Below are 23,877 nucleotides of genomic sequence, written 5' to 3'. Positions count from 1 at the left end.
GATTCTTAGATTTATGTAGCCCTTCTCAAGCCACAATTATGAATAAGAGGAAGTCCACGGTTTGTGACCGGGTAAAGTATACCACCATACCACATAATTAATACACTCAGCACGTATCAATGACTCAATAATATTGACAGTTAAATAGCAATTATTAAGTATGGCCTTTCAACTGATTGACAAAATTACAAAGAATGAAACAAGACATGAACGTTTTAACTGAATTCAGGTTGCAAAAGAGTACATTCCCTGGCTCCGACTAATTCAGATTAATTTTATCTACCCCTAACGATTTTACATACCAGGTCACTTGACACAAACACAGCCACCAAAACAAACAAATTAATAATAAGTTCATCCACATTAAAACTTCTTCATCTACAAGCTGCAAAACGTAATAAAGGGAACCTGGAGCTTTTCATTAAGCAAACATCATCATGCAAGAACAACATATTGACCTTGAGATAACGACTGACAACAACCCCAAATGCAATAGTAAAGCCAGTAGGATTAAGCAGGACAAATAAACATCCCAATTAATTGACTATTCCATAAAAATTGAAGCCTGTTTATCGCGAGGAATGAATCACAAAATGCGAACAGAAAACAGATACAGAGCGAGGGACCAAGTGCCTAGACTCACAAACACTTGCAAGAGAACCAGAGCACACATCACCTCCACTGCATACAAAACACCGCACAGTTCCGAACTAAGGAGGAGAGCGCAGCGCGACCACAAGCTACGAACAACCGAGAAAAAAAAGTGCGACAAATAGTTCAAAAAACATGAAAAAACCAGTCGCTGTCCTCCCACGTTACCCACTGTAGGGGAACGTCCTCGCGGCATTCGTTAGCCATCCGCCAGCAGCACTTTAAGACAACCAACGTATAATCTAACCATATGCAGCTAATAGCACCCAAGCATGCACACCATTCAGAATCCACAAACACCCTTCCACTAAAAGCCACAACAACACAGACAGACTCACACTCCATTGTTACCTGGGACTTCCTGCGCCTAGGTATTTCGCCTCCACAAACAATAGCGTCCTGGATTCCTCCAACATAGCCAACTCTGACACGAACAAGCACCTACATGGATGATTAAGATAATAAACCCACCCCAGGGCCTGGGTCTCCCCACAGGAAAATGTCAATTCAGAGATGCGCCAATTTCCTGTAATTCAAAAGTGCATTTAACACCATATGTGCACCAGAAATCCAAACTGGTTCTGTTGAGAATAGTTTTGCGCAATATAGATCTAACAAGAGGCCAATAAAAAGAACTCATAAAGCACCACAAACGTCAACGTGTAACACTACGTATTTTGGTCCTCAGCAAATAGAAATCCTTTCTGGACATCATTAAGTGATATCCAGTCATCCTCTTCACCCCACAGCGCGCTACTCGTATCTATTGCCACAATCAGCCACAGGAACACAGGAACAATAACACATCATCCCACTATCAGTTTATACTAACCAGGCTCCACCCAAAATTGATCCTATCTATTTAAGGCTTCCACAAGCGCAATCCCAAAGAAACCACACAAAACTATGGAAAACTGCGCCCAAAATTATGTTCTACGGACCGCCTACATGAAGTAGCATAAATACTACACCCATTTTGGCTTCAAAGGTGCAGGGCGAATCGACAAAACAAAGTCTTCAACTCTCTAAACACAATATGGAAAACAGTACACAGATCCTCAAGTGTTTTTTGAGTATAGAGATCCAAAGCGGTGCGGAGAACTAAACGACTATTAAACCACAAGAAAAAAGTAAAACCTATCTACATCATAGCTATACTGACATATTCTGGATTATGGTTAAATACCACCACACATAATCTCCATCAAACATTACATGGCTAGCTTCCCTGCAAATTAAGCTGATTCTCCACCAAGACGTGAAGTAGAGGATAGCGCCTCCTTAAACATTACAACAGCCACCAGCATCTCGTAGAGCCAATAATAAGTGTAGTAGACTTATGAAAGCGCGCGAGCAGTTGAGTGTTTTGTTGCTCCCCCAATTTAAGCACATTCAGTGTCAAGTTTGAGCAACCACAAAGTTGAAGATGGCCCAACACAATATAAGACGAATCCATACAGTGGAAGAAAAAAAGGCAAAGAGATTAGACGAGTTTGGCTCCGCAAGAGGCCAGGCACTGTTAAAGCAACGGCGCTCCACCGGACATGCTTCCCAAGTAAGGAAAATGGCACTTGAGGCGCAACTTTTAGCCACTATGCAGTCCTCAATTTGAGAGCCACTGCCAATGAGAAAAGCCGCAGCGTATATAGCACGGCGTCCATGGCTCCCCAAGAGGGCACTTGAGCGCACTTCCTAGCCCATACATTTACTAAGGCCTCCCTCCTTAGCCAAGCCATGAGGGAGAGCACCTACCTTCCACAAACAAACAGCGTGTTTATGGCATAAAAGGCAACTTGAGGGCAGTTAGAAAAACAAACACAAGGTTCTCACAGAGCACAGCTTTTAAGCTCCCAAGCTTGGCAGACCCGAGAGAGAGAGCCCTTGAGTCACCACCACGTGCTTCACAACCCCGCAGTCTCAGAAGGCCTATAAGCGTTTTTTCAACAAATCCTTGGGTCACCACACACCTGCGAGACGCCGCTCCCACCGCCGCGACACAAGTCACTCTGTGTGCTAGAGAGCTCACAAAACATCAAAACCAGAAATAAATTAATTGGAAAGCTACCACACTAGGCATATAATAAGGACCACATCAATCATTAACCCCTTCTGAATCACCCCAAGGATCATCTCATATATTGAATAAACATTGTATACACAGATCTAATTACTATATAACATACCAATACAAAAGGTACAAACTTTTTATGACACATTGCCACCATGCTACAGATAATCAAATTATCTACTATCCCTCTATCACATACCTATATCCTCTTCCTTCAATGAATAAGACAGAATAGCGCGTATTCTGACGCACATTTTAATCTGATACAATCTCATATCTATAAACCTACGGGAGCAGTATATTAGAATTTGAAAAACGCATAATACAAGCTATATAACTTCTATATGCCACATTATCAAAAATAACAAAGTGATACTAATATACACACAAACAGCAGGTACAATTTATTATTGCTACTCAGTAACAGTAGCGCATTAACTCATTTTATTTAAAAAGAAGTCTAGCGACAACCCCTTTTGTTAAAAACTGACACGAGGTTTTAATCAAAATGTGATTAAGTACTACAGTGAGACAAGCATGAAAAGCCATGTCTAAGCCCATCTCCAGTAACCAACCCCTTTTATTATATGAACCTGATCACGTCTCAACGTCGATCACAAAATCTAACTGCGAAGAAACAAAAGCGGAAATAATAAATATTACAGGATGCGATGAGATAGACCATCTATCATCAATAAAAAATAAAAAACTACATAAGCTGGTAACGATGCCTAGCAACAACTATTCAAACTGATAGACCTCCAATTTACAGTTCAACGCCACCGTAAACAGGTCACTTTCCATCCTGGACCAGCCCTCAATTTGCCACAGCTCGTGGGCAGGAACGTGACAGGGAAAGCAATTCTTATGCACCATCAAAGACACCTCGCTACATTTACTAATCTTGGGATTGGGTCCTAGAGTGTACAAAACAATAGATCCATCATCAGTGAAACTCAGGTAATATCTCATGCCATCAGGTACCGACAGATATTACATCAAACACAACCAATCTCTAAAACAAACGCCAAAGCGAAGTCTATATATCCCAATAAGTAAGAAAGAACTATACTTCCTCTTTATGACAGCTTAAACAGTCCATCACAAAAACAAAATTCTCTCTTCCCCAGTCAGGATTCTCAGAGCGAAATAAGGCCAATCGTTTCTGTGCTAGACGCAGCTACCGACCATAGCATCAGAGGCGAGAGCGATCTTTAAAGCATTGAGGTTAGAAAGGTTATACAGGTCCTTTCTTAATACAATCTTAGCGCGAAATGGTACCACAACACACATAAATATTCCATAGCATTAAGATATATATAACTCATCCGCGAACCACAGGATAGCTAAAGTACAGTCATCCATACATTGACAGATATAAATTGGACAACACACAAGGTCAACCCATTACAAAATATGAACTGAGATGCACCTCCCAAAACATTTGAATAAATAGGAGAATGGAGAACAGATATATACTGCAGGGCCGAGGGCTTCCTAAAGGCCTAGAGCACAACAGATGGATACATGGATCATGACAAGGATATTCACTGCCCATTAAGTAGGCTGTGATACACATGACAAGACAAACCAAGTCTCCACTATGTAAATCTTGACACTAACCACTAACTGTTTGTCTGAGCATTGAGAGAGCACCAGCGAGTCGAGCACAGAGACCGACATCCTAACGGCCCTCAATGCAGGCGTATACAAATTTTTTCAAAATATAACAAGACAGGCGTCTCCCACAAACGACTAATTTCTGTTGTAATAATCACGCTAATAATTGGTCTGATGAATAACAGAAGCCGCTGCGCAGCACAGGTTGCCAGTTCACATGAGTCGTTCACGAGAAACTTACAATTTGTAGGCGGAAAAACAAGACAACACTACACATAGTTATAACACATCCCATTCATCAGCACCCAAAGACACCATAATAGATACCTATGACCTTAACCACACAGAAAACCGCATGGTGGTAGCATTCATGGGTTTTGGGGGCAGTCCTTTTTTCTTCAACCCTTAGAAACGGGCGTTAATCAAGGTGAAGGAATTAATGAACAGTTTTCAAATATCAGTCAATTCTGCACAAAACCTTCAGGAATTTCACCCTTTCACACGACAACTGGAGCCCAAAGCATACATCCAAATAAACAAAAGCAAGCTTCACCAGAAGAAGAATCAACATTTTGGAATGGCCCAGCCAGAGCCCAGAATCTGAATCCCATTGAACATCTGTGGGGTGATCGAAGAGGGCTTGTACACAGGCGATTCCCTCCCAATCTGACAGATGACGCTTTTGTAAAGAAGAGTGGGAAAAATACGTTGCAAAGTCAAAATGTGCTAATGCTAATTGACTCCTACCCAAAAAGACTGAGTGCCTTGTAATAAAATCAAGAAGGTCTTCAACAAAGTATTAGTAAGGTGTGTACACTTAGCAACCAGTTAATCTGTAGTTATTGTAAGTTTTGTTTTTTCAATTGAATTGTCACATTAGAGCACATTAAAGGTGGAAAATGGTTTGGACATGATTTATCTTTGTCTATTTTTTTTTACATCACAAAAACCTGGCATTTTTACAGGGGTGTGTAGACTTTTTATATCCACTGTATATCTTTGTAGAAAAGGATATGTAGGAAAAACCTCAGAACTAAAACAAAGAATAGTGAAACATAAATGTACCATCCAGTCTCTTCCCTGAAATATATGGGAATTGTTTGTCAAAGAAAGGGGGAGTAGTAGGAGAGAATATTGTGAAAGTTTGAATTATGTCATTATTTTTCTTGCAATTAATGTATCAACAAAGGGCGACAATATTTTGTGAATAGTATTTTTGAAGAGGTTGTGTACATATGGTATCTATGGTCTATGGATGTTCATAACATGATTGATCAATGTAAGAAATCTGTAAACAGCCTCAGACCCCAACCTGATGAAGGCAAGGAAGCTAAAAACATTTGGTGAAAAAAGAAAGATGTACTTGAGCTGTGCGACATGTCTTAATTTTGATCAACTTGCATTAAAGCTCACACCTGCACCTCGCTGTGTGACTTCTCAAAGTCAGAAATCCCAGTGTTGTGTCAGATTTATGTGACACAGTGTTCTGTCAATTAAAATACTTAAGATGCACACACTATAGAACCTGTTCCTACTTAAATGCAACATATTCATGAAACAGACACCACAGTTGGTATACACATATTTTACTGTTGCTGATATAAGTATGATGAGTATTTAAGCAACTGAATATGAAGGAACTTATATATATATAATCAGCTGTGGGTGAATTATTGGTAAGATTATTAGAAAGACTCAACAACTACTTAAGTTTGCATTTCTACCTGTACTGGATAAAAGATTTACATCCATGTGAAAGAAGATTTTTTTTTATGATTTTCAAGAAGTCAAGGCAATATCTGCCTACTAAAAAATTGCTGTTGGTGTTTGGCTTTTTGAAAAATTTGGTCTGAGCAGGCAGAAATAACTGAAAAATATTGTTTTCATGACCAAAAAAGCACAAAAATTGCACTCTGTCTTTGATGTGCATAAAAATGCCTTCACCTGTGCCACTCCTCCCACAGAGCTGTGCAAATATAGAGAGCTGCGTCCAGATGAAAGTGACACCTTTGGTGGCGTTGCACTAGAATAAAATTGGAGGTCTATCAGTTGCATAGTAGATTCTGAATGATACTAGTGAGAAAGACCACAGCATAGCCATTTTACACCCTAATTGCAGTGTACATTCCTGCAGCCTAGCATACAGTATGGTTTACTGATGGTCAAGCAGGTGCAGCGAGAACATGCTAAACTTGATTACAAGTTCAAAATAATGAAGTAAAGGTACTGGCCATGTAATTTCTGCTCTTAGTTTAGTTTAATGATTGTGGAATGTTGAGCCATGATACATAGGATAATTGAATTGAAAAGTACACAAGTGAAGGTACTTATCAAGAAGATTATCTGGAATATGCTTAGCATTTATTATCAAATGCCGTGGCCATGTGTCATAAAGGGTGTCCTTTGAGTGGTGTTACAGAAATTAGATCTGTAGTAAAAATGTACTGATAGATCTTGGGGCTGATTCAGAGGATGGATCTCTTTCCAAGTTGTCTAAAAGTAATTCATTTTGTTGTGACAATCGTTGAGGGTAGCCCATGTGGAAATAATATAGGCCTCTGCAGACTGCGGCGGTTGAAGCCCAGTGTGGAACGTTATTTGGGATGCAAAGCACTATATTGCCTGTGAGAACACTCCAAATTTGTTTTCAACTATAGCATACTGTCTTTCTTAGGAGAGCTGGTTAAATGCTTGGCTAAGAAGTTGTAGTGACAGGGGTATACAGGATTTCTATGACTGATCTCAATGGACTGCAACAATCACCAAAAAGAAACATTTTAAAACAGATGGTGGACTGGCTGGGTCAGTGCCAATCTCTCTTGCCTTTTTCTTCCCACTGTACTGAGCTTTTAGAGCATTAATTTGTAGCTAAAAACTGCAGTGTCTAAAAAAATAAATGGATGATTAAAGCCAACTACAGGCTGGAAATAATATACAAAGATACAACCAACTAGAGGACATAATGTAGGATTGCTGTAATTTTACCAAATAAATCAGAATCTGAACTCTGTGTGTTGTTTACCATTTTTTGATGTTCTAGTCTACAGCATATACCAAACAAAAAATACTTGTAGTTCAATAGAGAAGAACATGGCTTGATCGCACCTACACAAATGTTTGCCAATAGGCAGTCAGTAGAACCATATGGCAGGCCAGCTAACAAATTTGGATAGCAACAGGAAAAGCATAAAGGAATTGGGCTGGAGCCTGGTTTACACAAAGCATCAGGGAATGCATTTTACCAGGTCAGCAGTGGCAAAGTGTAAGACAGACATAGTGGAAAGAGCTGACTGCTAAACATGACACTGAAGTGATTCTCAGCAGTAGGTGGTGGTGGTGGTGGTGGGGGGAGGGGGTTAGTGCAGAAAGGAAAGATCCCACAGAGAGACACAGCTACGGAGTGGTTCTGAGCAAGTGGAGGGTGTTGTGGAAACGAAGCACTGACTGCAAGAGACATGACTGTGAAGTTGTTCTCAACAGTGGTATGATGCTCGCGGACTGACACGACTGACAGCGAGGACAGATTCAGTGACAGCAATGTTTTTTCATGCTTCTTTTGTTTTGCAACACATTTGTGGGAACTGACTGTTAGATTGTGTGAGAACTGTTTTTACTGAAACAGGTTATTCTTAAGTTGCTTGGTGCATTGGATCTCAAAGTTGTTAGCTGCGCTCTTAACACAGCCTTTCTTTCTGCCTTTGTGCCATTCACATCCTCCCATTTTACTGTGTCATTATCGAGTTCATGTCTACTCCACTCTTACTTTGCCTGTGGTTGTGCTGTTTTCACCGCCCTTGATGTACTTTACTGAAAATGAGTAACAACGGTCTCCCATAGCCAGACATTTTAGAAAGAAAATTACTTTAATGTGTGGGTGAGTGGTAAGTAACAAACTAAGGGAAAGACAAATGGGAGGAGGAAACAGAGAAAGTACCAACTTAAAATCCATCTAACCTTAGAAAGGCCAAAAAAAGAGGAAAATTACCCTGACATTAAAAGAGACAAAGGGAAAGTGCCTGAGATGTAAATAACAGTGGGGGAATCGGTCACAGTGGACTGTATTATTAAATATGTGCAGAAGAGCTCCATGAATCACCTACAGATTAGCACCCCTATTTTCATTTGCACCATTTTTGAAGGGGAATTAGTAAATCAGTTGCTCCACTGGGGCCAGCCACACTCCTTAAATTTTAGTGCAAGGTAAATGTTTAGCATGCTCCGTAGCAAATATGCCCCTAAGTGAAAAACCCACTGAGAGATGAGCATATTTAGTACCTAAATGAAAAAGGATGTGGGTCCAGTATCTTGAAGCAATGGGAAGACACCACTGGGGAATACCAAGCCAGAAAAGCAGATACAAAGACTGAAAATTAGAAGAGATACAGAAGAAGAAAAAAACTTGCCCACTCATTCTCTCCCTCACGCTCTTTCTTTCTATGTCCAACTGTGCCACATTTGGGACAGCTGTCCCTCATATTTTTATACCCCTGTGCAGCACCTGGAAGCTGTTGGCAGATGGACACATAGAAACATACTGACAACAGTCAAAGTGACAAGCCGTCTCTCCTCATACCTGTGTACTCCAAGTGGAAGCCAGCAGCAGATACACTGATGTCCGACTGGAAGGTCAAGTACAGGTTGTTGGAAGTGCTGTTCAGTAGTTGGGGAATCGTTGAACCTGTGTTGTAGAAGACCATGTCTAGTACATTATTCCAGATTTAAGCTCACCAAAAACATGTGGACATGTATAACACTGGAACATATATTGAACCTCAGTTATATGTAAAGGAAAGACAATCATTTGGATACAGTAATAATGCTCCTGTAGTTCTGTTAAATCTTACTCTGAATTCCACGTCTTTTATTTTAAAACAGACGAATTGTGATAAGACACTGACTTTCAGCATGCAGCTATTTCACCTCCATAACCTTCTTAAATGGGAAGTATATCAGCAGGTACAAATTAAGTTATGGTGTAAAACTAAATTACAAAGTGCCTTTCATAATACAATAAATCACCGACAACCACTCACATAAATAAATAAAATAACAAATAAAGGGCAAGTCTAAACATTCAAAAAAGGCAGTAGATATATTTTGTGCCGTCCAATAATCTACCTCTGGAGGAGACAGTAACATGATAACTATAAATAACTATTTACTAATGTCTCAATGTCAACAATATCAACTACACATATCAACTACGTGGATCACGCGTGCTGCTTTTGTTAGACATTCTAAGGCTTAAATCATGTTTAGCAAACTTCCTTTGGACTATCAGTCAGACGTATGAACTCAAGCATGGTCTACAATGCTAACTGAATTTGCACTACTAAATATTCTGTATGTATAGCAACAGTGAGGGATATGGGATCATTTTCTCTATCCCAGGCGTATGTCTTCTGCATTTGCATTTTTACATATATTCATCACCTTCATCAGTTTAGCCCAAGATAAAAAAATTATTGCTAGCCATTTAAAATGCCTTAGCCTTTTCATACCACATGCTGCCCGGCACAGTGAGAGCTGTACTGTGGTGCTCTTACAATATGTAAAGAGTTTTGCTCCCAAATGAGATATCCACCACTTGGTCTCATAATACTGATAGCGGATACAGAGGCAGAAGTCATCATGCTAGACCAGTCCCTAGTACTGGGATTCAGCACCTAAAATGATGTGATGACCTGTTTCTTGTAGGTTACCATGAGGCAAGAGCACCATTTTCATTAGTGTGAGCCCTAAGGCAAAACTAAATTTGTAAAATTCCAGACTGAAACAGGAACTACATTATGAAGATCTCTAATGCAGAGACAGGAATATTGTGCGAAGGATAGTTTTTCTTCTTTGATTTTTTTAAGGGCATGCCAAATGTCATCAGCTCCATCACCACATCTGTCTGCTGCTGGGGCCCTGTGACGTCTGATTGAAATTCAAGAGGGATCTAACAACTAAAATTGAGTTGTATCAGTTTTACCTGAGTAGCTACCAAGCCTTGGAGCATTGCCATCAACCCCGTCAAAAAAATCCAGCGAGTCCCAGTTGTGTTCTGTGGTGAAGGTCACAACTTGAATCTGAAAGAGAAATATACCTTACATGAACCTAAAAGAGAGCAGGAAAAATACACAAATGCAGAAAATAGGAAAAAAATGTCCAAATGAGTAGCAAAATGGCTAGCTGTTTAATAATAAGACCAGGTATATAAAACAAATCCACTCAAAAAATATTTTAATCTCTCATCAAACACGATCTGCATCTGTGTCCTCTCACTTGGATGCCGGCTCCCTCGGGAACAGAGATTTTCCAGGCACAGTTCAAATAGTTGGCGTACGGCTCTGGGTATCCAGGAGAGAGGATAGTGCCTCTGCGGTCAGTTAACACGCCACCACAGGGAACTAGACAAAGGGCAAGAGATTGAGAAAGAGAGAGAGAAAAAAAGAGTGAGAAAGAGTCTCTCACGAAGTTAAGGTCTGCACACACCTGCAGAGCCAGGAGTGGGTAGGAGGTCACAGTGGGGAAGTAGCAAACAGTGGACTCAAGGAGAGTTTCATGTTAAAGCCACACATGATAATGACGGTTTCTACTGGCGCTATATAAAGCAAATAAGCTTTATTTTATGACAGTTTTGAACTATTTCATTGTCATTTCAATACTCAGTGGAGCTTTGCATGGCAGCGCACACTCACCTCTCTGGTGAACCCTGATGTGTAATAAATACTCTTGCAGGTCGCACAAATCACATTTTTCACTTGTGAATGCTATTCCTCTCAAAGCACATCTTGTTTCCTACCAGTGCCACAACTAACATATTTATCAAGCCTCCCAGCTCTCAGATGAATTCTGAATTGGAGTCACTGGCCAGGTTGTGCTGACATTGTCAGGCATGGTGATATATTTGAGCATGAGTAAAAATCAAAATGAAAAAAGGGCAATAACAGCTTCAATTTCTTTATTGGTTTTCAGTTGGGTGCCATTTGGCCTTGAATCTGGCCAGCTACATTCTACACAGTGTTTGGCTCCACTTTTTGTCCATTAAGGATTGTGGTAACCCAACCTTGCAGAGCATAATCTAGATTATTACACATAACAAAACTCAGAACAAAATGCATTTCCTACCTATTGTAAGTATAGTTATTTTGGCTTACAGAAACAAGCATGACCAATTAGGCCGATGAGAGTTTGCTCAGAAATATTTTTGCTATTCCAAGAAGAGAAGTCTCACGCAAAACTGTGTTTGCGTTTTCATTGTCTTTGCTCTGCTGAGATCCATTGTTCTGCTGTCACCAGCTGGAATGTGTTTGTCAGACATCATTTAAGCCATCACATGTATTTCAACATTAATGGCAGATACTGTACACTAAAAAAAGAAGCCGTATATGTAACTAAAATGCACCAACTCCTCTCACCCTTCACTCCTGATGCAGAAATTTTTTTCCTTGAGACTGAACTGCAGGTTAGAGAAACAATGGACTTTCTAACTTCTTTTACATCCAAACAAGTAATTGGTTCATCAGTCATGTGCTATTCAAGGTTACCTAGGATTTTTATGTAACAGTTTTCCTATAGAACCATGAGCAAGGCTGTCACTCAAGGCGGAGGGGGTCCTTCAGCTGTTCAGCAGAGTAGTACAATGTGTTCTCACAATGAAGAAACAGATGCTATTTGTCAAGGACAAGGCTTTACCCTGTACTGGTCAATGATAATCACTGTTTTCGATATCCATCAGCCACTGGAGGTTTCGATGTGAAAGACAAGGGGAGACGCAGAAAACCAGAGAAAAAGAAAATACGCTACTTGTCACAAAGGAAAAAATGGATGACAGAAAAAGAAAAGAAAAACACATTTTCAGCTGTCATCTTGCCACAATTTCAAGCTTATCAATATTTTACAGGTGATTTCCAGCCTCCTACACATGATTGGAAAACCATACCAAAGTGGCTACTCTGTTTCTTTCACTCCGAGTGACACATTAGAGAAAATTACTTCTATACTGTACCTCACAGCAATCACGCAGTGGAACAATCACACTTTGATACTGTCTGCCACAGTATAATGTCATCTTCCACTAATGCATTTCACATGCAGAGAACTGAAACAGATTAACTCTTCATCAAAACGGAAGGAGAACAGCTTGTGTAATTCTTTTGAGTTCTGTTGTGCAAATGACTGTCAAAGCCAATTAAATCTAGAGTACTGTAGTCAGAATGTCATATACTGTGGACATTGGTTAACGGTCACTGTCAGTAACCTTCGTGTCTAATCATTCCCTGCTGGATCCCTTTTATATAAAATTAAGTGCAAAAACAATGCTGGAATAAAGGTCTGAGGAATAATAATTGAACCATTTTAACAATAACGAAATAAAGGGCTGTTAAGTTTTGTTCCTGTTTATAGGGCTTAAATTCATGCATGAGACCAGGATCTTGACAACAAGCAACAAACCCAAAGAAGACCCAGTATTTCAGTTTAATTTAACAGCTCCTTTGAGTCTCCTGAGCTGTCAGTTAATGAAATTGGTCGAGCAAGATTAGAAATCATGACGCTCATAAAAGCATGAATGCTTCGCACCCATCTCAATCAGTGGCAGGCTCATATGTCAGAGTTACCACAGGTAGACAGGTGTGGGACTACACACATTATGAGACACCATTTAGCACCATCTGATATGCAGGGAAATCACAGCAACTTTTAATTAAAAGTGTTTTAATCAAGATATCAATCAATCAATATCATCGGCACATGTGTGCGGTTCACACATAGGCGTTTCACTACTTTACTACGCTTTGTCAACTCTCTGATACTCTGCCACAGTATGTCAACATGTTAACTATATACAGCAATCATATCCTCTAATGTCACTTTTATCTTACCTTTCTCTTTATTATAAGCAGTAGAGTTTGAGTCTTCACTCTAAATGCAAACTTAAAGCTTTCTTAGAATAATTAAGCGCCAAATGTCCAATCCCTGCCAATCTTTCAAGGTTGGTTTGCTTCAAGAAAGACAGCGATGACAAACGCAGCTCTCCTAGAACTGGGCAGGACAATTTAATTGCAACTGAATGTGAGGAAAAGGTTACTGCTCCCATCCAAAATGCAAAATGGTGTTTTTGGAGGCTAAAGGAAATGGCCGATATTAGCCAGTAGGTCTAAGTCATTATAAATAATACTTTATGGTGAGAAAAAACATCACAGTATAATGACAAAATACTATTAATAAAATAAAAGCAGCTTTTGTTTGTGGTAATAATGTTTAGAAGGGGTGAGTGATGGGATTTGTCTTTTTTAATTTAAATGAAAAAATGTTGCTTTAGAATTTGTATTGCTTAAGTAAGTTCTTAAAAACACTGGCAGTAATGCCCACTTTCATTACAGAAACTCCCAGAAGCAGCATGGCTTCAAGAGCAGCTTATCCTGCTCCAGAGAGGAACTCTGGCCTGGCCTAACCACACCCCCCCCAGACTGACACACTATAATTGGTCTCTGGAGGCTGTTTGATTTTTGAAAACAAGCATAGTGCAACACTGTTTACTTGTTGACACCTTTGAAAAAGTGTGTAAGCCAACTGTGAATTTCATGGGCATACTGGATCATGACAATCTGTGAGCTTATGTAATATTAGGCAGTCATGATTACCTACAATCAGAAATGATTTAGTCTGTGTGTGAGATTCAGCTACCTTGAGTTGCGCAGGGAACAAACCACATAAAAAGGTTCCTCTCTCTATCAATATTTACCTTTACTTACTTTTATTGTAACCTGTAAAATACCCTTCATTTCCACAATATAATGGGGACATAAGCACACTCCATCTGGAAACAAACAAAAGCAACTATTTATTCAAGTCAACTATTTTCCATAAAATTTCATAAAAAGGCCACCCAAACATTATGCATCCATTCAGGCGAGGCTAATTAAATCACGATAGAATGTTGTGCTGGTGCAACTCAACAGCAAAGCCTGAATTCAGCAGCTTTGTATTTGTGAAATCGAAAGCAAAACAAGGGTTGCATGACGAGCTAGGTCAATCACAGCTGGACAAGGAGCTGGAAATGTATCTTCTGAAACACAGGTACCTCACAGGAGAACGGCGTCTGATACCGTCATGTCCCATAAACAGGCCTTGAGTAATTGAGCCTAGTTTTTTCGTTGAAGCTTCCATGAAACAATATCCATTATTCTGGACGAGTACACTGCCGGGGGAGATGCTGCAGCCAGATTCAATCTCCAGATAAAAATCACTGTGTTTAAATGGAACTGCGCGTGCTACAGCTATTCCCTTACCACTTGGCAGTAAACTCGAATGAACCCTGGCTTGAAATCTCCCACACTTACCGGCTGGGACTATTTGCTGGCTGACTTCAATAGATTTCTCCCAACTTCATCTGTAGTTCTTTATCTTACCAAGGTAGACATGTGGGTGTCTTTGTGAGAGTGTATATGTTCCTTGTATTTTCATGTATTTAATTTCTGGTTTCTGGTTTCTGTCTATCTGTCTTTTATGTGAAACAAAGAATACAGATATCTCAGTTTTTGATTTATTTCTCTCAATCATGTTTTTTTGTGCCTGCCAGGGAATATATAGATCAAACTGGTTTTGGGTTTGTCTGGCAAGATATATTTTTTTTATATTCATGAATTGTGTTTTTTTGTGTGTTTTTTTGTGTGTTTAAGGGAATAGCAATAAAACTAGTTATTAGATTGTCCTGTGTACATGATAAACTGGTAACTCAAATGCATTATCTATCATTCTGATGCCTGCATAATGCATCATGAGAGAATACCTTTATTGCGACTTATAATGTCTTATCATATCCGTAAATCATTTTGGTGTAACGTTTTGTCCACCTCCATTTACATATGGGATGAGGGTATATTAAAAACAACTTCTATTGTAAGTCTGCTATATTGAATTGCATTAGATAGTAAACTTTGAGAGTTGGAGTGTATGTAGTGCATTAGAGATGTGGGCTACATACAAAAAGTTAGCCAAAGTGTGTGTTGTGTTGAACATATTCACTTTACACTGCTATTTATTTTCCCATTAAGTCTGGCAAGGCACAGGAACTAAAATCCCCTGTCTGGGTAGAAAATTTATGTGACAGTTTGTTTTTGTTTTTGTCCTTGCCTCTTTCTTCCTGTCTGATAGTTCTGTCTGAACTATCAAGACCAGAGATAGGCGGATGCTTTGCAATGGGTGTCACACATTAGGATAAGTAATGACTAGAAAAAACAGACACCGACCATTTTTGTGCACCTGCTCCATCTTTTTGGATCTGTGTATGTGTGTGTGTGTGTGTGTGTGTATGTGTGCGTATGCAGTTGAGGAGAAGAGGGTTGGAGGATGAGGACGCTTACCAACACATGTGGGCACAGTGCCGTTCCACTGGGCCAGGGCATTGGGCACGGCCTCACACCTGATGGCAGTGGAGCCGTGCAGCGTGTAGCCTGGATTGCATTCAAACAGTACCGCCATACCGATGCCAAAGTCGTTCCCTATCCGCTTCCCAAACCGGGGCTCAGGGACCGAGTTACACTGAATGGCGCTTGTCCGGGGGACAGCTGGGGATAAGAGGGGAGGAAGCAAGCATGAGAGGAAAAAGGACAAAGACAAAGAGTGATGGTGGGTGTGGTAGGCAGAAAGACAACAGGGAGAAGGAGAGATGGCAAGACAAAGGAGGCAGAGAGAAATTGTAAAGCCCTTGTGGATCTCTTCGCATGTCATTAGTCACTCTCGTCTGCTGTGCCAGGACAGGCTGTTTGACTCCACATCAGCCATGCCCAGCCACAGCCAATGGCACTCTGCTGAACAGCCCTTTATGTGACGAGTGCAAGACAAGCAAACGCACTCAATGCACCAAATCAGAATCTACATCAAAATTCTGGAAACGTAACAGAAAAAGCAGTCTTACCTTGGTAAACAAAATGAAATCCTTTGGCTGTTTCTGTTCCATTTGTGGTAAACTTGAGTGTTATCTTGTTTCCTGAACTCAAAGGGAGTGTCTCACCTAAATTGCAAAATCAAAGGAGACATTATAAACGCTTTTAGGAGATGGTGTTTACACACATTCACAAATATACAAATAAAGTAAATAACTGACCAATTATGAACATGTGCTACCTTCCTTACTGTGTCTTGTGTCATTTGTTGCAATTTTTCAGTGTGATTTAAATTTACACTCTAATCTGATCTACAGTATATCCTCAGTGTTGTAGTTGGATATCCCAGATCTGATTAATTTGTATGTTTTTACATTGTGTCACGGTCTAATCAAGTAGAGTGTGATAACAATTTACAGCAACTGGTTTGCTTTTGTTATTTTAATTGAGATCTCAGGAGTTTATTCAATTGTAATCATAATGTATTATGTATCATTATTGTGTTTCATTATATCATCATTACAGAAATGTAAGAAGGGAAAGCATATTCAATCTTGGCAGCATAAAAGGATGCTAGGGTTTTAGAGTTTTAATTTCTTAGGGAAAAAGTGTTTTTTGATTCGAATTTAACTGAGAGATTGATGTGCTGTCTTCCCGCAGTGCAAAATGCTGTGCAGAACTACCTATAACAACAATGAGCATGGAGCATAAATAAAATAAGATAGGTCTGCAGAGTTGTGTTTTTTACCTGAGTGTGATCCATATATGGAGGAGAGAAGGGCTAAATCGGTGGAGGATCCATCATAGATCTCGACCACATCACTGGTCAAAGTCTGGAATACCACAAACTGACCAAACAGCACTGCAAAGAAAACAAGAAAGAGCATACAAGCACATCAAAACATGATGGTGGATCATAAACTGTATGTCAACATTCAGCCCGTTCACTGAGGTTTTTACTGTCCCGTGGAGGCAATTATCAGGTAAGCTGCTGAGAATTAAAATTATTATAGCTTTTCAATCTTTCAAGAGCCTGGCTGCTGCTGCTGACCCCTTGAACAAGTAACACAGAGGTTAATGTTGTTTTGACTAAAATACTCCCTTTTGCTTGTCATGTATCCAATCAAATTTACATGTCTCTCCCCAGATGGGTACCATGGACATGGATTTCTAGCCAAGCAATTAGCCATAATACTCTTTAAAATATGATTTATGGACAAAATGGAGTAACCAATCCACTCAAAAGCACTGCTGACACATCACTTGCTCACTCAGGGTCACTGTGTAGACAATGTGAGGGAATGCAGTGTAGAAAAGTAGTCCGTCCAGACTGTACTGAACTAGCTTTTTCACATGCCAAGGGGAATCACAATTCTTCATTAAATTCTTAATGTTGACCTAGTGTGGTTAACACTTTGACTACACATACTTAATTCAACCACTCCTGCTACGAAATAACCAATATCTACATCTATTACCATTCTATATTTGAGATAATTTTGTTACAAATGTAAAATTTGGCACATGCACCCTTTAAGTTCACTAGTTTTTCACTAGTAGCATGATACACATTAGGTTTCTTTTATTAAACAAAACATTAATTTTTGTTTTGATTTTATAAACCCCTTAAGTAAAGCTATTTCATTAAGATGTACCTATTTCACCCAGCACTGCTATTTTGCTGTATTGAGCTGGAAATCAGCCATATACTTAATATGTACACACGTTCCTAGTTGGGCTTTGTGCTTGTCTAGTTTTCAAAATAACAATTCATTTCACTTCAATGTAAAGAAAATATACCAATGTGCAGTACAGCGTTAACAGCTGCAATACAATAAAGATAACTTTGGGTGCAATATGCTTCCTGGACCGTAACTTTTTATAGGCCACTATTTCCTCAAGCAAAGCAGTATCTGCTCACCTACAGTAAACTTTTACAGTATGTGACATTTTCTTAACAACCAATAATAAGGTATTCCATTGAACTGAATAACTCTCATTGCTTTGCCATGGCATTTAACATGTGGAGAATAACCTTCACATAACAGTGTGGTACTTCAAGGGAAGATTTGCTGATTTTCAGCTTTGTATAATTACAATGTGAGTAGCATGAGCTTATTTGTGTCATCTGGCCAACTCTAAGGCTGTTTGTATTATATATTGTAATTCTGTATATTTTGTATGCCTGCCTCCACAGACAGTCGGATCAAGAGGAGCAAAAGTCTGCCAGATGATGCATAATGGCAAATGAGTAATCCCTTTTTTGCTGTTGTTTAAATTAAAATGTATATTATCAAAAAGAAAAACAGGTCTTTGGGAAAATATTAGAAATGCTCCTTTCCCCCTCAGCCACTGAAGGGCGTGTCTGTGTTTGATTGATAGCAGCAGGCAGGCTGAGCACCAGATGGAGGTTGAGAAAAAAGTAAACAAACCTGTGCTGTAGCTTGCATGTTGTTAGTGGTACTGAAGAGTAAGAACAACAGCAGCATCTACACGGACCGACGTGACGGACATTTGCAGGTACGTGTTCATACTGTTAGCAGTGCACTTTTCCCAGGGGAATGTTTGTTTGATCACTCGTTCAACAGCTAAGGTAACAGCTAAAGACACGTGGGCTTCATGTTTGTCAGTTAGATAAGAATTATGAAATAAAGTAATTTGATTGCATGGAAACAAGTTTTCCATCTATGTAGACAGAGAAGTAACAATATTTTGACGAATTAACATAAAATACAAATTTCTCCCTTTTGGATTTATTTTCAAAGTAAAACACAGGACAAGTGATTCACAGAGCAGATATGCATGCTGTAGCAGACAAGAAGATTATTTAATAGTACTAAATATGAGATCACTCTGCAGGTTACTAGAAAAGGCACTAAAGCTGATCTAGTGTCACGCTGTGTGAAGTGCATGGAGAGGGCATCTGTATGGTGTCTTTGTAGAGGCTGACCTTTAATTTAATTAAATAGCCTTTACTTAATGACAGGTCACATGAGAACATCAGTGTTTATCACAAAAGTAATAATTAAATCTTATCTTCAGTAAAAAGCAGTGAGGGAAACTACTGAGAACTTATGATAATGAACTGAGAATTATTTAAATAATGTCCTGCATGAATATTTCCAATTAAGCATTCCTGATTATATCAATGTGTACACAACCTTGGAAATAATCTGATCTTTTTTCAACCAAATCAATATACATGGCTGACTAGATCACTACTTCTGTGATAACATGCGTTTTTGTTTTTGTGCACTTGTGCATGTCAGTGTGCATAAAAGTAATGTATGTGTGTACATTACCAATGCTAAAATTAAAGCTTTAATCTTGCCCTCTGGTGCGAAGGCATCTTGTCAAAGCTACATATGCTTTAATAACTTCTCTTTCTTCCTCTCTATCTCTCTGTTCTGCCTCTCGCTCTCACTATCTTTCACCCTGGTGAAAATGGTCGACTAATACAATAACTTTATTTTTTGGTACATACCATGGGGCTGAACACATCAGCATCCGTGCCATTTTTCCGTCAAGTAATATCTGTCATCAATCAACGCCAATGGGGGTGTTGGTTAACTGATGCTGGCTTAAATACTAAATTATGTGTGGCTTCATCAAACATTAATCTTGGAAAATAATCTTGATTCTTTATCAGTTTTGTAAATAAAAAAAACAAATGTCCACTTATGAGCTCTCTCAGCTAAACAATTAACTATCTTTGTAGAAGCTGCTGTAAACACAGCTGAGTTAAATGTGTCACGAAAATTAAGTAGCAAGTTTAAACTACTGAAAGTGGCTGCTCTAACGCCCAGGCCACGCTGCCTACCTCTACCTGTGTGTGAACCACTGTGGACCGCATGCCTATGGCGTACACACAGACAATGCTGCTACTGCCAGCCCTATCTTTCTATTTTGAGTTTGCCTTTAGTAATGGCCAGTTACAGGAAGTGTTGAGTTAAAAAGAACAGATACAGACATAGACATTGAAACTGTAGTAAAAGGTGTAATGTTGCTTACATGATGTCAATATGACTATCAAGAGATAGAAACATGTGAGTCACATGTATTGACAGTGTATATAATGGACAGAGCTTCCAGCTCTGTGAAGTGAAGCCAATGTGGAAGTGTCTTAAACATGTATTCCAGGTAACCAACAGCAGGGGGCAGCTCCATTGGCTGCAAAAATAAAAATAAAGTATGGAGCCTTATGGATTTTTTTATTACCCTACTTATCACTTGATTTATTACCTCAGTAAACAGTGTCCTCATGAGTTTATGGTCTCAATTCCTAGTTTCAAGTCTTCTTCTATGCAGCATGATGTTCATTTAGTTAATTATGGTAACATTTAGAGTAAATGTAAAACAGACAATAAAGCCGGACATGCTTTGGCTACCTTGTGATTGACAAGTCAGTGTCTGAAAAAACATGGTTTCAAAATGGTACTTCACACTGCTAAATGAAAAGGAAGGCTGCTTTTGGCCAGTAGTAGCTTCCACTAATGTGTTTGTTACATCCACATACCTCAAGGCAAAATACACAAAAGACCCACCTGAAAAGGTGTAAAAAAAAAACACTGGTAACGGAGGCAATTGCTAAAGGTAAAAAAATGGCAGCATATGTTTGTCCTTCTGGCTATGAATTATGGAGGAGCATCCTGTCGTCTTCACTTTGTAGCTGTACGGATCTCCTCTGGCATGTAGTCTCACAGTACAGCACTGTAAAACCGTTATACCCGCCACGTAACTAAAAAAGACACAGTAAGAGACAGCAGTAAAAAACAAAACCCCCTAAACACCACTAGAGGCAATGCTGCACTGTATTTTCCAAGAGATTGTGGTTTGAACTGACCACCTAGTGACCTACCAAATGACAGTACTTAAGACATGGAGTGAGTGAGATGGAGGAAAAATGGTGGTATGTATAACAGTTTCTGTTTCTATAAAAAGGGTTCCTTATTTACTTAGAGAAAAATGACATCCAAAGATCTCTGACATAGCAAAAAAAAAAAAAAAAGCAAATGCATGCGCAGACATGTATACACACAAACAGGTGTACTCACACAGAGCAACACAGGCAGACCTGTTTCTTTATCTGTTGAGTAGTGAGAATGCCTATGGCTAAACCAGAGTCTGAATAAGAGATGATTTTACCCTTAGGGACAGCTCAATGCTGTGGTATTAGCATACCAACACTGTGTTATGTTGAATAGGCTGCACTCCCCTGCTTTGTGGCGCACACACACACAAACTCAAACACAAGCACATGTATACACAGTCTCACAAGTACAGTGTCGCTCATTTATGCCTCTAATCCAAAGCCAGCCATGCATGACTCCAATCTGCTCCTTTGCTGTAATCACGTCCAGATATTAAGTCAATAAATCACTGTAATCTTGTACCTAATTTATGCAAGACTATGATGAATCTTTTGTCCTCTAGGCCTAGTCATGGTAGTGTAACACAATGCACTTGGACAATGGACAACATTTTCATGCCTGCATCTTCACCTTGAATTATCCTAAAGCAGTTAAGCTGCTTTAATCGCTTACCTCTTTGGGAATTAGATCATGATTTCTGTGCTTTCCTGTATCTCATACCACTATGCCTGCTGGGCTTAAATAATGCAAAAAAAATTACAATTACAGCTTGATCCCACTGTCATGTGATCTAATCTAATTTTATTTCCGTTTGAAAGCAATCATTTTGAAAAATCTGACAAGAGGCTGTGATTCTTTTTCTACTATCCTTGGTGATTTATGACAGATATTAATGGATTCAGGTGATTGTTTAAATTAATCATCTGATTAAAGCAATCAAGTCTTAGTAGTCACACCGTAGAGTAATTTACAGAAGGCATTGTAGGAAGAGCACAGTCAAAAACACTTTAAAAATCACTTTATATTACACACCTAGCTAGAGTTGCATAAGAGATTTCTGCTTCAAAACAGCCTTAATTCTTTCAGGCACAGATTCAACAAACTGATGGTTCCCACTTCTTCGTTCATTCTGACTCAATACACACAGTTCCTGCAGACATTTGCCAGCCCATTCACACTGTGAAAATCCCTCGCCATCACATATCTCAAAAGTGCTCTATTGGGCTGTGATCTGGAGAAAGTGCACGGAAATGGAGTAAATTAAGATCACTGTCATGTTCCAGGAACCATTTTGGGATGATGAGAGCTTTGTGACTGGGCTTGTTTAAAGTATCCATTTGAAAAGGTGTAGACTGTAGACTGTAGCAACAAATGGATGCACCTGGTCAGTAAATATGTTTAAGTATGTTGTGGTGTCTGAATGGTGCTCAGATGATATAATGGGGAGTAACGTGTGCAAAGAAAACATCTCCACCCCATGACACAACAAACTACCTGTACCGTGTGTCGCTGGCAAGATGATTCAACTGTTCAGAGAGTGTACTCCAATTTCTTTGCATTGATTTTAAATCCTGTCTTTAGTACTAAGTTTACAATTAGTGTGTTTTACCAATCAATTAAATTTGACATGATTATTCATAAGAAATGTTCACTAAACACATTTTATTTGCCAAGTATTTTACGGTGAATAAAAGTCTCTTATATTTTCCTGTTTCTTGTTTCTGTCATTTTATTGTAACTATTAACAGCGTATTGTTGTAAAAGAGTGCGTATGCTCAGCCATCCTACCATATATAAACCAAGACTGGAATAAATACAGTGTCCCCCAGTTACATGCAGAAAATAGTTTCAAATATTAAGACATTTATGACAGCACTTTTACAGCTGCAGGAAGTTTGGACTGAACTGTTTATAGGGAGGTTTTGCTGTTCCCAGGCATATCAATGGTAATTTGGGAAAAGAATGACTGATTGTCCATATTATGGCCAGATTTATATCTGGCTGCCAATTTGAAGAGATTCCCTTATAAAGTGAAAACAAGAGCAGAAGAGGCTTTTTTTTTGCCTGCACTTCTCAGCTTTCATCTGGTGTCTTTATCATCTTGGCTTTTGGGATGGAGTCCTTTCCTTGTCAAAAACAAGGGCATGTGCTGCAGATAGGATCATTACAATATTGCAGGGAAGAAAAACGTCATAATCTTAGAAAGGCTCTTTCAGTCTCCTTCTCTCCTCCCTCTGCTATTTGATCTTTCTTCTACAGAATGAATGAGCATGCCCCCTGGATCACTTGTGTGTTGTGTGCAGTTGATGGATTAGCATAAAAGTAATGTATTCCAGCCCAGGAAAAAAGACTTCCATAATGCTAGGTTGAGATCCTCTTGTATGTTATCTTGCTTATACGTACACTGGTTGCAACACAGAAATACCGTTTAGTTATATCTCTTAGGTCTAATTGAGGAGTACAAAAAGATTTCTGTGCAAAAAATAGTGACGTTCATTATGTAGAAATGCTTAACAGCATATGTGAATGTATGTCTCTCTTAGCAGCAACATAAATGCTTAGATATGTAGGATTGCTGTCATTTTTGAAGTCTGTAATGCCTATATCACTAATCTTTTTATTTCACCTGAACAAACCAACGTGACTGCCTTTAGGTTATGTTTAACAGGAGTATTACCTCTAGTCACAGGTATGGGGGCCCAGAGATTATCACGGTTGCCTTGCATGTGGTTCTCTCAAGCAGTCAAACAAATACACTGAGAATGACTTTACTCTTTCTGGTAAAATATTTTTT

General features: G+C 39.2%; 1 protein-coding gene across 1 annotated transcript in view; it reads right to left on the bottom strand.

The window, feature by feature from the left end:
• The window catches only part of LOC118336585 (CUB and sushi domain-containing protein 3-like), a 219,214-nt gene that overhangs the window by 75,404 nt on the left and 119,933 nt on the right, over positions 1 to 23,877 (bottom strand). Inside the window, exons 32-37 of the mRNA XM_035673258.1 lie at positions 16,961 to 17,074; positions 16,245 to 16,340; positions 15,691 to 15,894; positions 10,607 to 10,731; positions 10,314 to 10,410; positions 8,913 to 9,017 (exon numbers count right to left, since the gene is read on the bottom strand). Coding sequence (XP_035529151.1) covers positions 8,913 to 9,017; positions 10,314 to 10,410; positions 10,607 to 10,731; positions 15,691 to 15,894; positions 16,245 to 16,340; positions 16,961 to 17,074 — 741 coding nt within the window. The remainder of the gene's footprint in view (positions 1 to 8,912; positions 9,018 to 10,313; positions 10,411 to 10,606; positions 10,732 to 15,690; positions 15,895 to 16,244; positions 16,341 to 16,960; positions 17,075 to 23,877) is intronic.

Source organism: Morone saxatilis, unplaced genomic scaffold, assembly GCF_004916995.1.
Source record: "Morone saxatilis isolate NCDOM2014 unplaced genomic scaffold, NCSU_SB_2.0 Contig24, whole genome shotgun sequence".
Classification (NCBI taxonomy): Eukaryota; Metazoa; Chordata; class Actinopteri; family Moronidae; genus Morone; species Morone saxatilis.
This window is presented reverse-complemented; position numbering and strand designations above follow the sequence as displayed.